The sequence below is a fragment of the Solanum dulcamara genome, chromosome 7 (genome assembly GCF_947179165.1).
Source record: "Solanum dulcamara chromosome 7, daSolDulc1.2, whole genome shotgun sequence".
NCBI lineage: Eukaryota > Viridiplantae > Streptophyta > Magnoliopsida > Solanales > Solanaceae > Solanum > Solanum dulcamara.
Window position 1 is genome coordinate 29,106,721 of NC_077243.1, and position 23,385 is coordinate 29,130,105.

The window sequence follows — 23,385 nt, forward strand, 5'->3', positions numbered from 1 at the left end:
ATTAGATGTTAAGATACAAATAGATCATTCCAAGAAATTTTTGAGTTTATCTCAAGAAACATACATAAAGAAAATATTGGAATGCTTTTGAATAAGTAGTTACAAATCCATGGATACTCTTGTAGCAAGAGACGATACTTTAAGTCTTGAAATGTGTCTAAAGAATGAAAAAGAAAAGGAAGACATGTCTTGAGTTTCATATTATAGTGCCATCAGGAGTCTGATGTACGCTGTGGTGTGTACTCGTCCAGACATTTATTATGTCATAGATCTGGTTAGTAGGTATCAATTTTATCCAAGAAGAGATCATTGGAAGGCAGTAATGATAATATTTTGATATCTGAAGGGAACTGCAGATTATTCACTATGATTTAGTGGATTTCATTTACTCTTAAGAGGTTACACAAATGCTAATTGGGCTGGTGATCGGAATGATAGAAAATCAATCTCCGGCTATGCTTTCTTACTTAATGGTGGTGCTATTTCATGAAAAAGTAAGAAACAAATTTACACAGCTCTTTTAACTATGTAATCTAAATTCGTAGCTTGTGCAACTGCAGTACAAGAAATTGTTTGTTAAAAAAAATTGAGCATTTGAATATTACAAAGAATTCTAAAGGTCCCATGACTTTGTATTGCGACAGTCAAGTAGCTATCGCATATATGAAGGATCCTAAGTATCACAGTAAAACCAAACACATTAACATCAAATATAATTTTGTGAGAGACTTTGTAGCAAGTGGAGAAGTGAATTTACTATACATTCCTACTCGTGAAATGATAGATGATCCTTTTACAAAGGAGATATCTAGAGACTTGTTTGAGAAGCATGTTAAGGATCTAGATTTACGTAGGATATGATTTGTACAGTAAAACAACTTTGTTGTTATAATATTTTCATCAATATAAGACTACTGAATTTATATCTCATATGCATGTGATAATGTTTTGAAAGTAAAATGTGTCGAACAAGTCGCGAGATCGGCTCTCTCACACAAGCAATCGACTCTTTCGTCAAAGAAAGTGAAGAGATAATTTTCACTGTCATATTATAACTTTTTTAAAAAAAAACAGACAAGAAGTCTCTCTAAGAAAATGAGTTTAAGGATCACTGAAGAGACAAACTCAGGTTAGACATCAAGAGGTATCTAGACCAAGGTATGTACGATGTTGGATAATGAGACACATGCTTCAAGATAAGGTGAGAACATCGTAACACGTCAAACAAAACAGATAGGACGAGCAGTTAGCACATAGAATCTCAAGTAAACATCTAGATTAATTAATTAGCATGCTTGAAAACACAGATAAATAATGAAAAGTCATAAAAATTAACCTGTGTGCATACACAATCAAATGTATGCATCATAAATATAAAAACTTGAACAACATGGAGGCACGTAATTTTAATTACTAAGGTAATTGTAATAAAAGAAAGCATGCTTGATAATTTTAGTTATTAACTAATAGTGTTTATAAAATTCTATTAACATGATTTTTAGTTAATAGCATGCTGAAAATTTATTAAAATGTCACAAGCATAATCTATTTATAAAATAACATTATGAAAACTTATTTAAAATCCTATAAGCATGATTTCTAACAATATATTGAAAAATTATGAAAAATAGTAAGCAAGCTTTCTAATACGATTATATGCTGAAATATTTATTAAAATGTTATACGCACGGTTTCAATATAAAATAATATGATAAATAATTATTAAAATCCTATAGTCATGATTTCTACACATAATATCATGATAAACATTTATTAAAATCCTATGAACATGATTTCTATGCATATTGTCATGCTGAGAGTATTAAATTAAGTCCTATGAACATGGTGTCTAAATTGATAAAATATATGTCATCAACATTAGGCATGATTAATTAGGGAGGTCAATCTTAACCTATAGGCATAATTTCTACCTAAAGTGACCTTCTGAAAATATTCATTACATATTCATACATGCTAAAATTTAATTATGATTTACAATCAGAAACATATTTATTAAGTCCTATAGACATGATTTGCTATATGATATTAACATAAAATTTTATGAACATGATTTCTAAATGATTAGCATGTTGAAAAATATTAATTAAAATATATATAGGCATGATATATTAAAATTATAAAATTCTATGGGCATGATGTCTAAGTGAGATGATATTCAAATCTAAATACGATTAAATCATCATATTCAAAATTATTTGATAAATCCTACATATATAATGTCTAAATAGTTAATATGGCAAAGTTATTGTCTAAATAGTTAAGCGATCAATGGATTGATGAAAGAATGATCTATGCTTCTTCATTGTGTGAGACCCTAAAAAGTTAAAGTTAAACTTTTCTTTAGAATACCCTTTGACCTTTTACTGTTTCTTGAAATTTCAATCAATGTTGCTACTTTAGCATGTCTAATACCTATGAATGTTTCGGCAATGCAGTATATGTCTAGGAAAGCAATTGATTTGAGACGGATAGATTTGAGTAAAAAGGAAAGACTATTAAATTGAAATAATATGACTTATGTACACAAGATTTTGAGTGTAATTATGTATATGAAGTTAAAATTGAACTTTAGTTTAACTCTTAAAGAGGATGAGAGATCGAATGAGAAACAACTGATGTAGTAAAGGCTGGGTATTGTGAGTACTGGTATTCTCATATTAATAGTGAATTCTTTCCATATGTGATTGAATTTCTATACAAGGTTTATAAGACCTTGAAGACAAGCTTTGATGCTCACAAGTCACACGAACTATTTGTCCTATGAATTGTGTGTCTAGTTGATGTGATATTGTCTCGAGTTTTGTCCAACATATGCGAAGTGGGAGATGTAAGATTTTTTTGGGGATCATGGGTCGCCCATGTGAACCAACCCAATCCAATCTTACCCGACCTGTAAATAAAGGATATATTTGATTTAAAATAATGGTAGAACAGTTACGTTATAATTGTTCAAACCTATCTTTTTGGAAGAGGGAACGGTTACTGTTCAAATCCTTTTTTGAAAAGGAGAGGGAACAATTTTATAACCACTCAACCTCTCCTACTTAAAAAGGAGAAAAGACTCTTATGCGGAAGTAATGCATCAGAAAGACAAAAATCAGAAAGCAGAAATTTATCCTAATTTTCTAGATCTCATCAACACACGAAAAAAGAACATTTAGTTTGTGAATATTAATCTTGATTTTCTAGTAAAATTAAAGAAGACTTCAGGTAAATTCTCTTGGTAACAACAACAACAATCGGCTGCGAATCTAAAGACACACAATTCCATTGTTCTTGCTCCATATTTTCAAACAAAAAGTTAAAAGACCAACACAAAATAGGGACAACGGTGCAAATAACCCCATTTTTGTGTGAGTAAAAGGGGAGAAACATAACTAGTAAAGGATGGGCTAAAATCCTAAAACAAAGAAAGTCATGGGGCTCGATGCACTAGTCTCTACTAATATTACACATCTAAGTAAAACATATCTATGTATTTATTTATGTATCGACATTTACATTTTCAACACAAGCTGAAAAGAACGAAGTGTCTGTTGATGCTGAAGCATATTATATCCAGTGTGTCAACGTTGATTCAATCTCTCAACAAGAATGTGTACTCCTTGGCCTGGTTCTACAATCATCCTATAAGCCGGCGAGTGTCTGTATTTGGGAGACAGAGAGAAACGAAACTTGGAAATAATAAGTGAAATAACAACCTTGAGCTGCACCATCGCGAAATTCCTGCCTAGGCAGAGACGAGGACCTAGTCCAAATGGGATATAAACTTGTGGCAGTTTGCAAGCACCCGAAACTCCATTTTCAAACCTCTCTGGATTGAATTCATTGGCATCTCGTCCCCATATCTCAGGGTCGCGATGCAGTGTTGGGATCAAGGTCCACAAGCATACACCTTTTGGCACAACAATGTGACCAATCTGTGTATCTTCCAGTGCCTCCCTTGACACAAATGCTGCTGGTGGATACAAACGCATCACTTCTTGAATGACCATTGTCACCTTAATGTTAGGATTAATTGTTAGATACAAATTATTGAGGCATAATATATCAAGCAATTAAACATGTCTTCTTTTTAACTTTTAGATGGGATGATCATACAATTCAATATAAAATTAACAATTTAAAATAATATGGCTGAGTAGTCAAGGATTAATGTGTTAAGTACCATTTTCATCTTGGAGACAGACTCGGCATCTAGGACACCATCAGGGAAAATCTGAGTCATTTCCTCGCGGATACGAGATTGCCATTCTGGATGTAGAGCCAGAAGCATGAGGCACCATGATGCAGCAACAGCAGTGGATTCATGACCTGCAAAGTATATGTTCTTGCAATTGTCAACTATGAATTTCCTAGACGAATTCGCGCCTACATTGTCATCATTGATGGCTCCCTCGAGTATCGAATGTAACAAGTCCTTCTCATTTGAGGGTGCTTCTAAGCATTCCCTTTCTCGTTCTTTCACTGCTTCCCATATCAACGACTCTATCTCCTTCTCTAAGTTCTCAATCTCCTTTTGCTGCCTACTCGGAAGAAACCTATCACGTATTCCTCATGTCAATATAATCGAAAACAATTCCCTCCTATTCAAAAGATAAGTCATTTTGACAAACTAAATTTGTATCGATTGAACACATAATAATATTTGACACAAGCTATTAGATTCGATTGAACCCTCCTTGCTACTCGTGTGAGTTATAAAATAACGTACCCTAATGCGGGAGAACCAAAAAGAATGCTTGTGTTTGATATGACTTTTTGAAGGGTTCGAAGCTTTGAGAAAATCTTTTTGCCTTTGAAATAAGAGCTCCCAAAGCAAGCCCTTGAGATCACATCTGCTGATAGGCTTCTCAGATCCTCTCCCACACTAATCTCTGCCATTTTGCCCGCTTCCGCTTCAATCCTTTCATCCCATTTCCTCGTCAATAACTCTGATGACTGCAACATTAGGCTCACCATGCCCTGTAAGTTCATGTTCGACATTCATAACTACACAAATTCTATAGCTAAACAACAAAAAAATTTACAGTGTAATTATATATCCAATCATTGTTTTTTAATATTAATTAATTACCTTGACCTTGTCCATGAAGAATTTGGGCGCTACGATTTTCCTTTGCATGGCCCAAATATGGCCATTAGACCTCAAAATACCATTTCCAAGCATAGGGGCAAGTCTCTTAGTGACATAAGAAGGTTTTCCTAAATCCAGACTAATACTTTGGTTCATTTCCTTAACTAGCTCAGGCTGGTTCACATACAAATGTTGTTTGTTTCCAGTTGAATATGTAAATACAGGACCTGCAATTAAACCACCAAAACATCGACTTAATTATTAACCAACAAATACACCGTTTTATACTTTAGAAAAAAGTGTCAACTGCAGACCGTTTTCCTTTTTTTTACTTAGTCTTTCAAAATTTCCAAAACTCTAGTACTATCAATTTTTTATATAATTAAACCATATGTGTATATTAAAACTAGTAATGCTAGATGATATAGCATACAATCTATACTGTACCTATCCTCTAAAAATCCTGAATATGCTTTTGGTGGAACCACAATAATAACTACAATAGTAGCTTTGGTACAAAATTCTTAAACTAAGAATTCTGACTCCGCCATTAACTAATATAGTGTGAAATTTGTGCAATTATAGATTAATTAGAGTCGCAATATTGAAATTCCATTAATGAGTAAAGCTAAAATGAGAAGTTGATGGAGTTCAAACTCCTACATTGCATTTAACTCAGTTACATGTGTCTAACTGTAACCCACCTCCATCTAGTCTATTCAAGGAAGGTGATTTAATGGTATAACACCAAACAAGGAAAGGTTTTACCTAAAGAAAAAGTTAAAATTATTTTTCTACATTGATGGATATAATTTGTTTTAAAATGCTACCATCCATATTAAGAGCCCGTTTGGATGGGCTTAAAAAAAGTAGCTTTTATGTATAAAGTGCTTTTAGAACTTTGAAGTGCTGAAAATTATTTTTATAAATAAGCAGTTGAGTGTTTGGATAAAAGTGCTTATGATGTGAATTTTAGGGTTAAAAGAATAAAAAAAGGTAGTTTGAGAATTTAATTAAAATATAAGGGATATAAAAGTAATTTCCATGGTCAAAGAAAATGACTTTAAGCACTTTGGAAAAAAAAGTTAGGAATCCTAACTTTTCATTTTTGACTGACTTTAAGAACTTTATGGCTTAAAGTCAGCATTAGACAAACACGTCCAAAAACTAAAAAGGGGTTTTAAGTTGGTTTTGACCAACTTAAAGCCAATCCAAACGGGCTCTAAGTTGATTAACATCAAAAGGTAACTTTTCATATAAGTTTAATATACATATTAAATGTAATTTCGTAAGTGATCAGGTCTGACAAAGTAGGATATATACATATTTCACTTTTATTTTAATAAAGTAAAAAGATTATTTTCGATAGACTCTCTGCTCAATCAAGTTTAGTATATTACCTTGTAAAAAGAAAGTAACAAATATGTTATATTCACTTAAATTTTAGTATTCCATAATTATAACATAACTAGTTTATGAACACGTGTGCTCCATAATGTTAATCAAAATTTTCTTGAAACGATATATGTATTAGGAGTTCTTTATCTTCGGGTACTATGTCAGATTTTTCACTAACTTCTTCTAGATTTTCTTCTTGGATGTTATTATCATCTAACTCAACTCTATTAGTGACTTATTCATTTGAAGAACATCCCCTATATTTTTCAATATTAATTTTTTTTATTTGTTAAAAATCCATCAAGGGCTCTTTTGGGGGATTTATTTAATTCTTCAATTTTTCTCTTTCTCCCTCTTTTTATAAAATTGGAATCATATTTTCTAGTTGACTTATTTAAATTGAATAAATTTCTATAACAACTAAACAAGAATATATACATATGAACTAAGAATATTAACAACAACAAATTTTCAAGAAAAACTATAAATTAAAGTTAGAATAATAAAATTTGATACAAAAAATTGATAAGTTATATAACGATATAGAAGTATATTGTGTTCCTTCAATATAATAATTGTTTGTTGTGATTCTTGAAATTTGGAAAGGACAATAATTCTTCAATTTTTTGTTCTTTTTAACTTGTAGGCACGGGAAGGAGCTCAATATTGAAAATAAAAATAACTAAACAAGAGAATAGAAAAAATAAATATAAGATAAATAATAATATAGGCCCAAGTTGTTAGGAGATAAATAAGAAAATATAATTTTTCATGTAATTAAGGAAACTATTCCCAAAATTATGTCATTCTCCCATAAAAACCAATGGTTAACTAAAAAATTATTTTACTTCCTTCCCAATTTATTTTTAATAATATGTATAAGTACATTTTAAAGAAAAAATACAGGCCACCAAAAAAAAAAAAAAAAAACCAACAATGATTTTAGTGGTCTTATAGTTAAGGCAAGTTGTAAAAGAGAAAAAGACAACTCAAATGGTAGAACAATCAACTTATTCAATATTTAATGGATATTTTGATAGTTCAACTTTTAACTTTAGAGGCTTTTCACTTGTAAAATAAGTATGATATGATTCATATTTTTGGCTATCGAATTGGATATAAAACGTGAATCACTTCAAAATTATATCAAATAACAAAAGGCGGAATATAGGGGTGCATGATAATCACCTACACTTTATTGATAAAATATTACATTGTATATGGGGAATTCAAATTCAGTAAGACTTCAAATTTAAATTTTAAATAGTATATTTTTATTTTTTAACCCCTTAGAGAATTTTTATTTTTACTATATTACTTGCTAATTTCTATCTAACCCATAAATATGAGCCCCTAAAAATCTCAAGCACTGGCATTTTATTTTTTGAATCGCAGTACTTGCTAGTCAGAGTATGTGGTGTTCCTTTTAATCTATGTTGCGTGAATTTTTTAAAAATTTTAATTGGTATATGTTGGATTCTTCAAAAGTAGTGTAATTAATAAAATTGGACACGAATGCAATATTGAAAGTGAAGAATCCACAACTTAATTAGCTTTTAATGCTAAGATCCCTTTTGGATTGGTTTATAAGTTACTTATAAGTTGTTTTCAGTTTTTTTTGTGTTTGACTGGCCAATTTTGTTAACCATAGGGAAGGTAACAAGCTACCATGGTTAAGTGAGGTGTTAGAGGTTGATGAGATGAGAAACTAACTACAAAGTGATCTATAAATGCACCACACTCACACACATGTAAAGTTGATTGAAAACTAATAATATTCTACACAATGTAGTTGCTCTCTTCTCTTCTTCTTCTGCTTCATCTTCTTCATCTATTTTTCTGCTTCTTGTTCTTCTCTGCTGCACTGCTTCTCTCTCATCTAAACCTTCTCATTGTTGTGAGGTTATACACAGCTCCAGTTATGAGCTTATCATGGTATCAGAGCGTTGGTGAAGTCTAATTAGATCAAGCCATAGAGTACTTAAAGTAGTGCAGACAGATACTTAGATTCAAACCCGGAAAGTGTTTGAATCACAAGTAAGTATCAAATCAGCAGCACACTCAGGTTCGAAGCAATTGCAATGCTGAATAGGTGAAGTTGCAGCTGGAACATTAGGTACTGAAAACCTCTATCCAAACACAGAAGCAAGCAAGGTGTTACACCTGACCTCATAATTCCAAACATTGATCACAATCATCCACTATTTTTGCACCAAAATGACACTCCAGGTAGCTCCTTAATATCCCTTCAACTGATAGGTTCTGAGAACTATGCAATCTGGAGTAGATCCATGAGAATTGGACTGCTAGGGAAGAGCAAGCTTGAATTTATTGATGGAAGATTTTCTAAGTCTAAGTTTGGACCTGAGTTCTCTGATGCTTGGGAGAAGTGTAATGCTGTAGTTCTTTCCTGGATCATGAATGTTGTTCGACCAGGATTACTAGGGACTATTGTGGTGGTGATGCACACAAAGTATGGTGTGATCTGAAAGAAAGGTTTGACAAAATTAATGGAGCTCATGTGTATCAAATCCATAAGAAAATTCATAGTCTAAGTCAAGAAACTATGACAATTACAGATTACTACACTACTCTCAAAGGACTATGGGATGAATATGACTCAATTATGCACTTTCTAGGCTGCCCATGTCCTGAATATAAGAAGTTTCAAGATCATTATGATTACCAAAGGCTACTAGAGTTCCTAATGGGGCTGAATGAAACTTACTCTACAGTCAGAGGACAAATTCTAATGCAGTCACCGATTCCAAACTTGAATAAAGCCTTTTCTATTGTCATCAATCATGAAAGTCAAAGGAACCTAGCACACACTAGCTATGAAGGATCATCCCTTCCTAAATGATTGAAAGCACTGCTTTGTTCAGTCAAAAAAGAGGGAGTGGTCACAGTATTAGTAGTGGTAACTTTGGTCATCCATCAAGTGGAGGTGATGGTAATCCAAGTAGAACTCACTATGAGCCTCAGTATAATCCTCAGAAACCACAGAAGTCTGTTATCACTTGTGAAGTTTGTGGTTACAGAGGTCACACTAAAGAACAATGTTTTAAAGTCAAGGGCTATCCAGTTGGCTGGAGATCCAAGAAGAAAACTGGTAGTTCTACATCTAACTCTAGTTCTTTTGCTAACCAAGTTTCAGTTACTCAAAGTGCAGCCTCATCACACAATAAAGAAACTAGTGCAGCAAACAAGCCACCTGCAACTTTCTTCACAGCTGATCAATATCAACAGATCCTGCATCTACTAACCAAAGAAAGTGACACCGGTGGAGAGCACTCTGCTAAAGCAGCCACTGTAGGTAGAGTTCTATCTGCTATAGTGTCTAAATATGTGAATAAGGAGTGGATAGTTGACGCAGGAGCCACTAGCCATATGACATCTAAGTCAGCCCTGCTAGATAAGTGTACCTCAGTGTCTGAGTCTGAAAGAAGGCAGATACTTCTACCTACAGGAAATACAGTATTAGTGTCTCATATTGGTAGCACAAAAGTCCTTGGGGATCAAATTATTGGAAATGTTCTCTTTGTTTCTGAATTCAAATGCAACTTGTTATCTGTGTCTCAGCTAACTAAGGAACTTCAATGTATGGCAGCTTTTTTCACTAATTTTTGTGTTTTCTAGGATCTCTACAGTGGACAGGTCAAGGGAATTAGTAGAGAAGATCAAGGACTCTACATCCTCAAGGAAGGCTTCAACTATTCTGCTTCTACTCAAAGTTTATGTTGTACTGTTTATGGTAGTTCTGATTCCATTGCACTATGGCATAGAAGGTTAGGACATGCTCCCATTGATGTAATAAGGAGGTCTTCTAGCCTTGATGGTATAGATGTCTCTGATCAGTCTACATGTACTATGTGTCCATTAGCTAAACAAACTAAAGTTCCATTTTCTGTAAGCACTCATACTTCAAAGGCAATCTTTGACTTAGTGCATTGTGATGTTTGGGATGCATATAGTATGCCTACTCATCATGGAATGAAATACTTTGTTACTATAGTAGATGATTACTCCAGGTTCACTTGGCTATTTTTTGTCATATCTAAATCTGATATAATAGTTGTGCTGAGACATTTCTTTGCTCAAGTTCACAATCTGTTTTCTACATATGTCAAAATGTTTAGAACTGATAATGGGGCTGAATTTATGAGCTCACCATGTAAGTCCGTGTTGTCGAGTCTTGGGATATGCCATCAAACCACATGTGTACATACACCTCAGCAAAGTGGAGTGGTAGAAAGGAAGCACAGGACTATATTAGACATAGCAAGAGCCTTAAGGTTCCAGGCATCTGTACCTTTATAGTTTTGGGGAGAATGTGTTACCACTGCTGTCTGTATTCTCAATAGACTTCCATCCAAACTCTTGTTCTATAAGTCTCCCTTTGAGCTACTGTATCAACATTCTCCCCCCCTCTCTCATATCAGAACCTTTGGTTGCCTGTGTTATGCCACCTGTCCAACTATCAAAGATAAGTTCTCTCCTAGAGTCATACCTGCTGTTCTCATGGTCTACTCTTTGTCACAAAAAGGGTACCTTCTATATGATTTGCATTCTAAATCCTTCTTTGTAAACAGGCATGTTGTGTTCAAAGAGGACCTGTTTCCTTTCAGCAACTTTCACACATCATCCAATCCCATATTCTCAGTCTTAACCTTCATCCCACCTGCTGCTGATCCACCTACTACAAGTGTCCCTACTTCACTCTCCAGTCCACATGCACCTGTAGTCCCTTCCTCTACTCCTACTTCTAACTCTCCTAATCTGTCATCTGTTGTTCTCTCACCTCCTGCAGCAGTTCCTGTCCTTCCCAGGAGGTCTTCTAGATCAACCAAACCACCTTTCTGGCTTCAGGACTTTGTCACTCAGCCTAAAAGCCACTCTAGTGTATATCCTGTGTCTGACTATGTTACCTATAGACACCTCTCTCCTTCTTATACCTCATGTCTCAAAGCTTATTCAGCCATCTCAGAGCCTTTCTCTTATAAAGAAGCTGCTCTTGATCCTCAATGGATTCAAGCAATGAGGCTGGAAATTGATGTATTGGTGGAAAATAAGACTTGGCATCTGGTAGATCTTCCACCTGGTAAGAAGCCTATTGGTTGCAGATGGATCTATAAGGTCAAGTATAAGTCTACAGGGGAAGTGGAGAGGTAAAGAACAGATCAGTGGCTAAGGGATACACTCAACAGGAGGGACTTGATTATGGTGAGACTTTCAGTCTTGTGGCTAAGATGGTGACTATGAGGTCCATCATTGCTCTTGCTGCATCTAAGGGTGGGGTTATTCATCAGATGGATGTTCATAATGCTTTTCTTAATGGTGATCTTTTAGAAGATGTATACATGACCATTCCTCCTGGGTTTGCTAGACAGGGGGAGAGCTCTAAAGTCTGCAAACTCCACAAGTTTCTATATGGTCTCAAACAAGCACCAAGACAGTGGAACTTCAAACTAACACAGTCTTTACTTCAATTGGGATTCCATCAGAGTCACTATGACTACTCACTATTCACTAGACATGATGAAGATGATATACTCATTGTGTTGGTCTATGTAGATGATCTTTTGATCACTGGTAGCAGTAAATCTATCATCAGTGACATAAGGAAAGATTTACAAAAACAGTGCAAGATGAAAGATCTGGGAGAGCCCAATTCTTCCTAGGTATTAAATGTGCTAGATCAAGCAAAGGGATTCACATGTCTCAAAGAAAATATGCTCTGGAACTAATAGCTAAATGTGGCCTAAGGGGAGCCAAACCTGCTGGAACTCCTCTAGAACAGAATTAGAAATTAACATCAGTGCAATATGATGAGTGTATCAAAAGCAATGAGAGACATGAAGATCATAAGTTACAGGATCCTGGAAGATACCAAAGATTAGTAGGAAGACTTCTATACTTGACCATGACTAGACCTGACCTAGCTTTCTCAGTTCAGGTCCTAAGTCAGTACATGCACTGTCCTAAAGAGTCTCACATGGAAAAAGCATTGAGAGTAGTTAGATACATAAAAGAAGCACCTGGACTTGGATTATTGATGCCAGTAGAAGACACTAACAAACTTCTTGCCAACTGTGACTCAAATTGGGGTGAATGCTTAGAGACAAGGAGATCAATAACTGGTTATTTGGTTAAGTTTGGTGGAGCATTGATATCCTGAAAGTATGGCCAACTGTGCAGATGAAGTTACATGGCTTGTAGGACTGTTTGAAGAACTTGGAGTACACATCGAGCTGCCTATAACCATGGTATGTGACAGCAAAGTAGCAATTCAGATTGCAGCTAATCCTATCTTTCATGAAAGAACCAAACACATAGATATTGATTGTCACTTTGTAAGAGAGAAAATCAATCAAGAAATGCTGAAAACAGAGTTCACACACACTAAGGATCAACTAGCTGATCTGCTCACAAAGAGTCTTGGTAAGGCACAATACAATATGCTACTGAATGAGCTTGGAGTTATGAACTTGTTCAAACCATCAAACCATGAGCTTGAGGGAGAGTGTTAACCATAGGGAAGGTAACAAGCTACCATGGTTAAGTGAGGTGTTAAAGGTTGTTAGAGTTAGTTAGAGGTTGTTGAAATTAGAAACTAACTACAAAGTGATCTATAAATGCACCACACTCACACACATGTAAAGTTGATTGAAAATTGATAATATTTTACACAATGTAGTTGCTCTCTTCTCTTCTTCTTCTGCTTTATCTTCTTCATCTGTTTTTCTGCTTCTTGTTCTTCTCTGCTGCACTGCTTCTCTCTCGTCTAAACCTTCTCATTGTTGTGAGGTTATACACAGCTCCAGTTATGAGCTTATCAAACTTAAAGTCATTTTATGGTTAAAATAAATTCAAAAAATAATTGGTTCTATTTGACTTAACTTATTTAAAGCAACTTATAAGTCAAGAAAAATCTCAATTTTTTTTTTCAACTTATAAGTTGTTTAAAATAAATTAAGCCACACAGGCTACAAGTACCTTTCATTTTTATTTTTCAATTTTGCAACTGTTTAGACCATCAACAAAACAAAAATATTTACTAGGAGTACTTGTATGATTTTGTGGAAGAAGAGGCTCTTTGTAAGTACAATGGGGATAACTTGTCTCTAGACTCTAGGCATGAACAGTATTTTCTGTCTCTAGGATTATTAACTTGTCAACTCATCCTGCTGTATGTCAGCCCTCTATTATTAGTACACTACTTGAACAGGAGGTGAAATTCAGATAAGAATGCAATGCAAGTTTAATCAAACTTAAAAAGAATTCACTCATCCGTTTGAGTGATGGTGTCTTCCCCATCCACGCTTATCGTTCTGACTCCCTACCCATCTCTTAGGAGACATGAGTTGTTGTGAGACATAAGGTATGATAATCTCAAAATAAAATATATGATTATTTTATTTTATGTTTGATTGAAAATATTAGATAATTTTAGAATTATTTATTTTACTATTTATATTTTAGTGATGAAATAAATTATTTCATATATATATGATGTAATAACTTATCTCGAAATAATTAATTTCGTGATAACTTGTTCCCAACCAAATGACTCCTTAAAATTTATCAAAATTATATAAAGAATGTTTTAGGTTAATATTTTTGGTTTAATTACTTACTAAATATTAAAAAATAAATTTAAAAAATCATTTGATTTTTAGAAAAAGGTTTTCCTTCTCACCAACCCCAAGAGGTGTAGGATTCAATTTAATGAGCACTGAATTTTATAATAATGATTTTTAGTGATAATAACTGGAATTTAAATTTAATATTTAAACATATTTAATAAATTTATTAACACAAATATATTGTTTTGAGCAAAATATATTCATGCTGACTACTAGCTCCGTAAACTAAAACTAACAATTTGATCGTAATTTTTACCCTACATCAACTACAGTTTATTAAATCTCAAAGATAATTATCCAATATCACTCCAAAAATGACTATCATTAAAGTCAAATTTGATACTTTAAGTCCATATAAATTGGTTTAGTTATTCTTAATTTAGTACCTTTTTTCATTTATTAAAGAAAAAACCTCACATCTTTAGGGAGAATTAGAATAAGAACTAATATGTCATTCTTATCTGACAAGATCTCTCCGTGATTAAGGGTATCACGTGACCATAATGTGACTTAGAGCCCGTTTGGATTGGCTTTAAGTTGGTCAAAACCAACTTAAAGTCCCTTTTCAGCTTTTGGACGTGTTTGCCTAATGCTGACTTTAAGCTATAAAGTTTTTAAAGTCAGTCAAAAATGAAAAGTTAGGATTCCTAACTTTTTTTTCCAAAGTGCTTAAAGTCATTTTCTTTGACCATGGAAATTACTTTTATATCCTTTATATTTTAACTAAATTCACAAACTACCTTTTTTTATTCTTTTAACCCTAAAATTCACATCATAAGCACTTTTATCCAAACACTCAACTGCTTATTTATAAAAATAACTTTCAGCACTTCAAAGTTCTAAAAACACTTTATACATAAAAGTTACTTTTTTAAGCTCATCCAAACGGGCTATTATATTTACGGAATAATTGAAACTAAAGAGTTTTCAAAAATCTTCTAAAATTAAAGAAGACTCCCATAAAAGTATTTTTAATGATCCACAATTATTTAAATTTTAAAGTCTAAATATCCACAGTTATTTAAATTTTAAAGTCTAAATATCTAATATTGAGGGCAATTATTTAAGGATCCTCAGTATTAAATCATATATCATGTTCGTTTGCGTATTAAATCATATATCATCTCAAAATATTAGTAAATGAATTGAAAATGACTAATTGTCATCAACGTAAATATATATGTCATAGCATCTTAGAAAAATCGAAAAAACAAAGCCAAAAAAGTATGTGATGACAAACCATATACTATATTTTGAGCCTTGTTGGACAAGAGGCCTAAATTTTAATAATAGCAAGAAGACAAACCTTGGTGCATAACTGCATATGATGAAATCAATATCTCTAAAGCTTTGGATTTTATACTCTCTCTCCTGCTTCTCTTTTTTTTCTTTTCTCTTCTTTTTCCTTTCTTAATTTTCTTTTTTGAATCTGCAAGTAGCACTACTTTATAGCACCTTAGAGTCTAATAAGAGATGATATATATAAACTAGTAACATAGTTGCCAGCGCATGTCTCCCTTATTGTTTTTGATGATTTAAGATATGGTTGTTTTTTTGGATTTCTATTTAATCGGATATTTATATTAGAGTACGACTAAAGTCATATTCCTCCATGTAAGGTTTATTTTCGAAAACAATAATTTCAATATAATTTTTTCATTTCTAGAAATCGAATTCGAAAATTCTAATTAAAATGAAGGAATCAATACCTCACTACAATATAGACTGTTGTGTCAAGGTCTTTTAATTAGTTCTAAGTGGCGGAATCACTAGATAATTTTGCAAGCAATATCAGCATCATATAATAATACTATTAATAGCATAACTACCTTTTGCAGTCTTTTCTTTATTTGCATATTATAGAGACAAACAAACTACAAACTATTAAATTTTAACCAAAAATGCATAAATATTTATAGAATTACTATCTTATTGATATAGTAAAGAATATTTTTAGCCCAAAAAACTTCTCTAAGTCCCTCATCAGTGGTGGCAAAATAGGTAAAATTTTCGTTCGATTAACCTATTTTAAAATGGATTGGTTATCTATTTATTTAAAAGTGTGTCAAATATAGATCAATTCACATTATCTATCATAAAATATGGATATATAATTCATGGGTATCTATCAATTGCACTTTCCTTAATATATGTAAGTAGGAAGTAGGAAGTAGGAAGTAGGAACCCCTAAAAAGTACATTTATTAAGAATGTATTTGATATAAAAAAAATATTTTTATTTAAATATTTTTCAATTTTTTCAAGTTTGATTGGCTTAAATATTTTGAAAAATATTTTTGAAATGAACTTACTTTCCTCTAATTCTGACTTTCATATGTAAATTAAGGGCAAAAAAAATCAAAATTTTCCTTAAATTAGGAAAAATAATTCAAAACTTTAATTAAACCACATCATTCGAAATGAGTCCTTCTGACCCCGACTTCTGACCTTGACCCGAGACCCGAATTTTGACCTCAGTCTCAATTTAGGACCACTCATTTTTCAAAAAAAATATTTTCAACAAAATATAAAAATATTTTTCTTCATACCAAACACACCCTAAAAGAGAGAAAAAATTAAGAAAAAAAAATCTTTTAATGGAAGTAGGTATTTCTCTACATAATAAGAAGCAGTATCCATTGGGTTTATCAATTTTTATCCATATTAAATATTAAATATGAGTCGAGTTAAATAATTTATCCATTTCGATCCGCTCATTTGTCACCTAGTAATTTTTCTATATGGAAAGGCTACACCTAGTGAAGTAGTAACTAAAAAATTCATCCTATGCAAAATCTTCTGATTAGCTGAGTGAAGCTAAGGAACAAATTATAGTTTAGTGTCACCCAGTAATTTTTCTATTAACATTGTAACGTAGAATAAGAAAAGAAAAAGGATGATAATGTTACCGTATAGTTTTCGCCATTGTTCAAAGTAGGGAAAGAGTGAAGAAGTATAATCATGAGCTACAAATTCAGCATACACATTGTTGGGAGATGCAGCAGCTTGAATCTTTTGCATTTCAGCAACATTTCCTCCATATAAAAATGATGGTTTAGGACCATATATGCCTTGTTTCTTAAGTTTCCATCGAAGTCTCTCAGCTGACTTTAGCCACAGACTATAAAATATCCCAACACCAATAATAGGAACCAACACCAATGAACAAAATCTCAAATCTACTACCCTAATAGTAGGAGAAATTACAACAACAACAACAAGGGAAATTATTAGAAAAGCTGCACTAGTACTACTCTTCATTTTTCGACCTTTCTAATATAAGAGACTCCTAATAAATCAGATTGCACTAATGTATTGTGGGAGATCACTTGTGTGTATATATATATATATATACAAAATTAAATGTGCTGTGAGATTTTGACAGCCTTTTTGGTCACTTTATTTGGATTTGTCATTCTTATTACCTATTATAATATTATAACCTCTCATCTCAATTTAAATATCTTACTTTAAATAAATACGAAATTTAATAAATTTAAAAATAATTTTTTAAATTTTATAGTCTTAAATTTTAAATTTTATAAACTTAACTTATCATGCAAATCTAAATATTGAGGGATAAACTATAAACAAAAAAACAAAAAGTGTATGCTTCATAGTTTATTATTATTATTATACGGTAACAAATAGAGTTTGCATAATTGCATTTGGCACGACGTACGGGTGTGTCATATGTCGCATCTTATAGTGTGACGCCGCTTATTTAATAGTTAAAATGATGATTCTTAAAGATGTTTACACTGAATGGATTGAATTTTAATTACTTTCTCTATCTCAATTTATGCGATATTATTTTTCTATCTCAATTTATGCGATATTATTTGACTTGACATAAAATTTAAGAAAAAATAAATTTAAAACTTGAGATGTAAAATAAATTAAAAATATTTATATAATTATAAATTATTTAATTAAAAATAAAATAAACATTTAAAAGTACTTCTTACAAAAACGTGTCATTTTCTTTGACATTGACTAAAAAAAAGGGTGGATACAGAGTTCGAAATCTAGTGTTTATTTGATTTGAATTTGTCAAATCACGAAAAGAATAAATTACTATTTACCAAAGATTTTCCATTATCAAAGTAAAAAAGATCGAATCTCAACCATGCCGGGAATCGGCATGAGATCAACTGACTTTGACACCTCATGTGACCATAAATAATTAGACTAGAATGATTAAAGTAATAAGCCCTTGATAGTGAAATTAATAATTATTAATTAAGCTGTTAAATATACAGTGGCCATCCTTTGAGTGATACCTTTTGAGTTAATTAAAACAGTGTAAATGTCGTAATCACTTGTGTTTGATATTCTTTTAAGAAGTAAACTAAGAATTCAATCAAAACACCCTCCAAGACTAAAGTTGATAGAAAAACTAAAAGTTTGGAACTAAATATTATTGTGCTAAGAAACTTAGGAGGGGAATGGGGATATTAATGTTTGGTGGCATGGGATAAGAAAATTAATGCCAACAGTTTGATCCCATCATTGAACATGTTCTTTTTATTTCTTAAATCTTTTGAGACCGGTAGTCAATTGATTCTCAACAGATAAGTTTTCAGTCTCTTTTTTGGTCTTGAAACTTAATACTATTGTGCTAAAATTAAGAGAGGATTTCAATCTCTTTTTTTGGTCCTTTAGTTTTGGAATGATGTGTGTTTCCACTAAAGAAAAAAGCAATTTTTACATGCTTCATATGTCAAAATTCCTAACGAAAGAGGAAATAATAATGTCGACGGGAGCAAGTGAGTGCATGTAGACGCATAGGAAAAAGTGGACATGTACAAGGAACTAAAGAATTAAAGATGATGGACCATTAATTTTTATGTTTTGGGCCATAGGCTACCATTCCTAGCCTTTCTTCTTTTTTCTCTTATTATAGAAAAGTCGATAGAGACAATTTATGTTATATATCTAATATCACAGATAACAAGAGATACATTGCTTTTATTGGAGAAACAATTAGTTTGACCTCAGCCGCTATAAGCTATTCCAAAAATATGTATCTCAAACTCTTATAAATAACAATAAAAGAAGATGAGAAGAGTAGAATTTGTAGAGATTCTAATATAGTACGTAATACTATTTGGATAAGAGAATCTCTTATTTATAGAAAACAAGAAAGTTTTGCTCCACAAGAAAAAAATGCTAAATTTTAGGGAAATAAGTCAAGTTACAATACGATATTATAAGGGAAATTCTCCTTTGCTAGATCTAACCATAAAGGAATAAACATCCATAAGGATATTATTTCATAACATTCCCCTTGAATGATCATTAACAGATAATATGTTTTGTTAAAATTTTATCAGGAAAAATTTAATGGAAAAAACTCAACTAAATCAAAAAGAGTATACATATCGAATAGTGTACATTTCAAATTGTCTCATTAAAAATTTTGCTATAAAAACTCAATTGGGACAAAATCGAAATTAAAAAAAAAAGTTCATCGCATATTTTACTGATCCCCATAATGAAAATATCAGTTAATATCTTGGAGATGATGATTTAAATATGATAAATTAGCTTTTCAAATATTGAGGTCGGTTTTGCCTTAGTGAAAAATCTGTCAAACTATCTTTCAACTAAATTCGTCGATTAGAAGTTAAGAAGTAAGCTAGGGACTTTTTGGTCTTTTTGCTAAAGATCTATTAAAGAACTAATTAGTTAGTTAATTAGTTGAGGTGGTTGTAACTGATTGGTTGACTAGTTGTTAAATGCTGAATAAGTGTATAAGTATGTGTAATATACACGTATGATGATGATGAGTGGAATATAGAAAATATGTGAAGATATTTTTTCTTCTCTTCCTCTTCTTCTCTCTTCTCTCTTCTTCTTCTTTTCTTCAGTATTTTCTCTGTATTTTTTCTCTATTTCTTGTTCTCACAAGGAGGTTCTAAGCTCACTGAAGCTCAGTATTGTTATAACCCGTATTTTTGCACATTAGGATATTTTGGAGATAATGGTAACAAGTCAAGGACAAGGCTATGTTTGATCTTGTTGGATACAAAATTCTTATGACTAAATTAGAATTTCAACTTGGAAATATTATAAAAGGTGAGGGGCAAAAATTGGAATTTCTCATAGAGAATGTTATATCCCATATTTTATACGGTTGGATGTTTTAGGGTAGCTGTGGTAAAGTTAAGGGAATGACCATCTTCCAAAATTTATTTAATATACAAGTTGGATATGAATATTATTTATGATCATTAATAGTGTGGAAATAATGGAAAAGGCAAAGGGCAAAAAGGAAAGTTGGCAAAGTGGCCTATGGTAATATTGTGGAAGGCTAGGGGTAAAATAGGAATTTCATAAAGTCTTCAAGAAGATTCATGTGGGCCCCACATGCCACATGGAAGCCCGTGATTGGAGGAAATGGGTGTGTTGGACCAATGAGATCTTGACACGTGTCACCACTTAGGTCTTGACATGTGTCGCCACTTAGGGCTTGACACGTGTCACCACTTGGGGGATGACATGTGTCACCCCTAAAATAGTATATATATATATATGAGTCTTATGACTCATTAATTTCCACACTCATCTAGAGTGTTCAAGAGCAAGGAAAACGAAATTACAAGAAAAAAAAAAGAGAAGAGAAGAGAAATTAAGGTAGAAAGAAGGAAAGAGCTACGGTTTTGGGAGGAGAAAAAGGTAAGTTCTCCAATTCCGTTCTAAGAATTAATTATATGAGTTATACCATGATGTTATGAAGATATTAGTAATGAAATTTTATGGTTTGAAGCAGCCCAAAACGTTACCAAACAGCCAATAAGTTTCAGCTGCGCTAAAGGAAATTCTGAGGTGAGTTTTGGCGAGTTTTGGTGAATTTCGGGAAAGGTAAGGTTTTATCTTTCAATTGAAATTTATGAGGATGTTATGAAGTATATTACATGTCTTAAAATATGATGGAAGTGTAAAAAATGTATAAGGATGCTTGACGTTAGAAACAAACTAAATGGAAGTCGTAGTAGTTAAATCGAAGTCGCGTAGTGTGTTGTTTGGTGGTGCTGCAGTTTGGTGGTGGCTTAATTGCGTGTTGCAGGGCTGTAAAGTACTCAAAAATGGATGTGGGTGCTGCTGGTTGCAGCCACACGACCCTCCATTTGGTATGATTAAATATTTTATGAAATAAAGGTTAAAAACTCTACTTTGGTATCGTAGTTTTGAACAAGTTATTTGGAGCTTGTATTGTGTAAATTTGAAGTGATTTACTTGTATACATGCTACTGGCTGTTTTTTTTGGTATTGTTGTTGACATTATGACCGAGTTGAGAACTCGGGGATGTTGAAGTTATACGGGAGATGCTGCCCGATTTTCGGTAGATTCGTAGCTAGTAATGAATAGTTGAGGGAAATGAATAAGGAAAGGACCTATATGGAGACTTGGTTGTAGAGTTGGAATTGGAAAGTGAAAGGTTATTAACCTTAGTATTAATTTCATGTTAAATAGGTTCAAGAGACGACGAGGCGAGCATAGTTAAGAGTAATCCGTAAGAGGTATGTAAAGTCTATCCTTTCTCTTCTTTTGGCATGTCTTTGTCATAAGTATGTAAAGCCTATCCTTTCTCTTCTTTTGGCATATCTTTGGCATAAGTATGTAAAGCTTATTCTTTCTCTTGGTATGTTTTGGCATAAGTACGTAAAGTTAATCTTTCTTTTGGGCATGGTATTTATGAAACAAAAATATGTCTTTTATATAATTTCAGATAAGTTCCTATTCCTAGAGCCACTAGGATGGCCAATTTCTTGATTTTCGAAAGGTATTTTATTATGCTTCGATACATGTATATGATTCTAGAAGATTTATTTTGATATAATCCAGGGTAACTTTCGAAAGGTAATTGACATGACTCTTGTCTCGATTTTTACATGATAGCTCATTCTGATTATTCCATCGAGTCTTAAATATGATTTAATTTGCATTAGTTTCTCACTACTCCACTCGTAGATACCTCAATGCTTCCTTCACCGAGCTCGGGCTAGGTTTTGTTATCGTGCGTACTTCTCTGTATTGTTCGCCGTGTCCCGACGTGAGGGGGCAGGTATGACATGTACATGGGGTGGTGTATGTTATGTCACGGAGTTATGCTGTGCCATGTACACATTTGCTTATGATATGATATGACATGATATGATATGATATGATATAATTTGATATGACCATTTGATATGATATGATCTGTTACGGAGATATTCCCTACTCTGGTGTTATGCTGTGCTGTGGCACCAATGATGGAAGGGCGACCACGTTTGTTCATCGAGTCCCATAATGGGTCCGGATATGGCATATGTTTTTCTGCATACATTATCTGAGGTTTTGATCAACATTTGATATTTTTGGATATTTTGCTCATTTTTGCACATTCTGCTCTGGTAATGACTTTACTGATTTCAGTCCATGCTTTACATACTCAGTACATTTTCCGTACTGACCCCCTTTCTTCGGGGGCTGCATTACATGCCCGCAGGTATAGATGATTAGTTTGATGATTCGCTCGCTTAGGACATCCACCATGTTGGTCGACAGTGCTCCATTGTCCGGAGCCCTATTTTGGTACTGCCACTTTCTGTTGTATATATATATACGTTGTTCAGGGGTACGGCGGGGCCCTATCCTGTCATATGACTAGGATATTATTCCGTAGAGGTCCGTAGACATGAGATGTGGGTTTTGTATATATGTTTTGGGTTTTTTTGTGTTTCGTGATGGCCTATCGGCCCTCATGCATTATATCTGTTTAGAGATCCCTTTTAATCATTACCTATGTTTATTCGATTAATGTACTAAGTGGGGCTAAGGGTACGTATGGGTGCCCAACTCGGGCACCAATCATGGCCTACGGAGTTGGGTAGTGACAAGTATTAATTTGTTCATGGTATCAAAGCGTGTATCACAGTGATTCACTGTGATAGGTGTTCTAGTTTTTGAGTCAAAGAATCTAGTTAGATTCATAGATTTATCAAAGTTTTTTTTGGTCGATCTACAGATCTAAGCTCAGATCGTCCTTACAACTACAGAAATCAGGAAGAAAGTTTGAAAAATGATAGGTGAGAAACCCTAGGTTAACGGGTCCAGCTGAATCCGTCCATGTCTGGAAAAGGTATTGATTACAACCATCCACTTTTCTTAAGTCCTACAGATGTAAGTGGAATTAGTATTATTTCGTTTCAATTGATTGGTTTGGAGAATTACACCTTATGGAATTGATCGATC

General features: G+C 33.0%; 1 protein-coding gene across 2 annotated transcripts; it reads right to left on the minus strand.

Moving 5' to 3' along the window:
• Positions 1 to 3,277: 3,277 nt before the first annotated feature.
• On the minus strand, positions 3,278 to 17,466 carry LOC129895473 (cytochrome P450 714A1-like). 2 transcript variants are annotated; one of them, XM_055971196.1, is made up of 6 exons: positions 17,051 to 17,466; positions 15,449 to 15,571; positions 5,099 to 5,325; positions 4,736 to 4,986; positions 4,190 to 4,562; positions 3,278 to 4,022 (listed from the first exon to the last, which is right to left on the minus strand). In XM_055971196.1, exons 1-6 carry the CDS (start codon positions 17,400 to 17,402, stop codon positions 3,588 to 3,590), a joined length of 1,761 nt encoding a protein of 586 aa, XP_055827171.1. In that variant the 5' UTR covers positions 17,403 to 17,466; the 3' UTR covers positions 3,278 to 3,587. The 2 variants fall into 2 exon arrangements, with proteins under 2 accessions (XP_055827171.1, XP_055827172.1); XM_055971197.1 differs by lacking the exon at positions 15,449 to 15,571 and having other exon boundaries at positions 17,051 to 17,465.
• Positions 17,467 to 23,385: the final 5,919 nt, after the last annotated feature.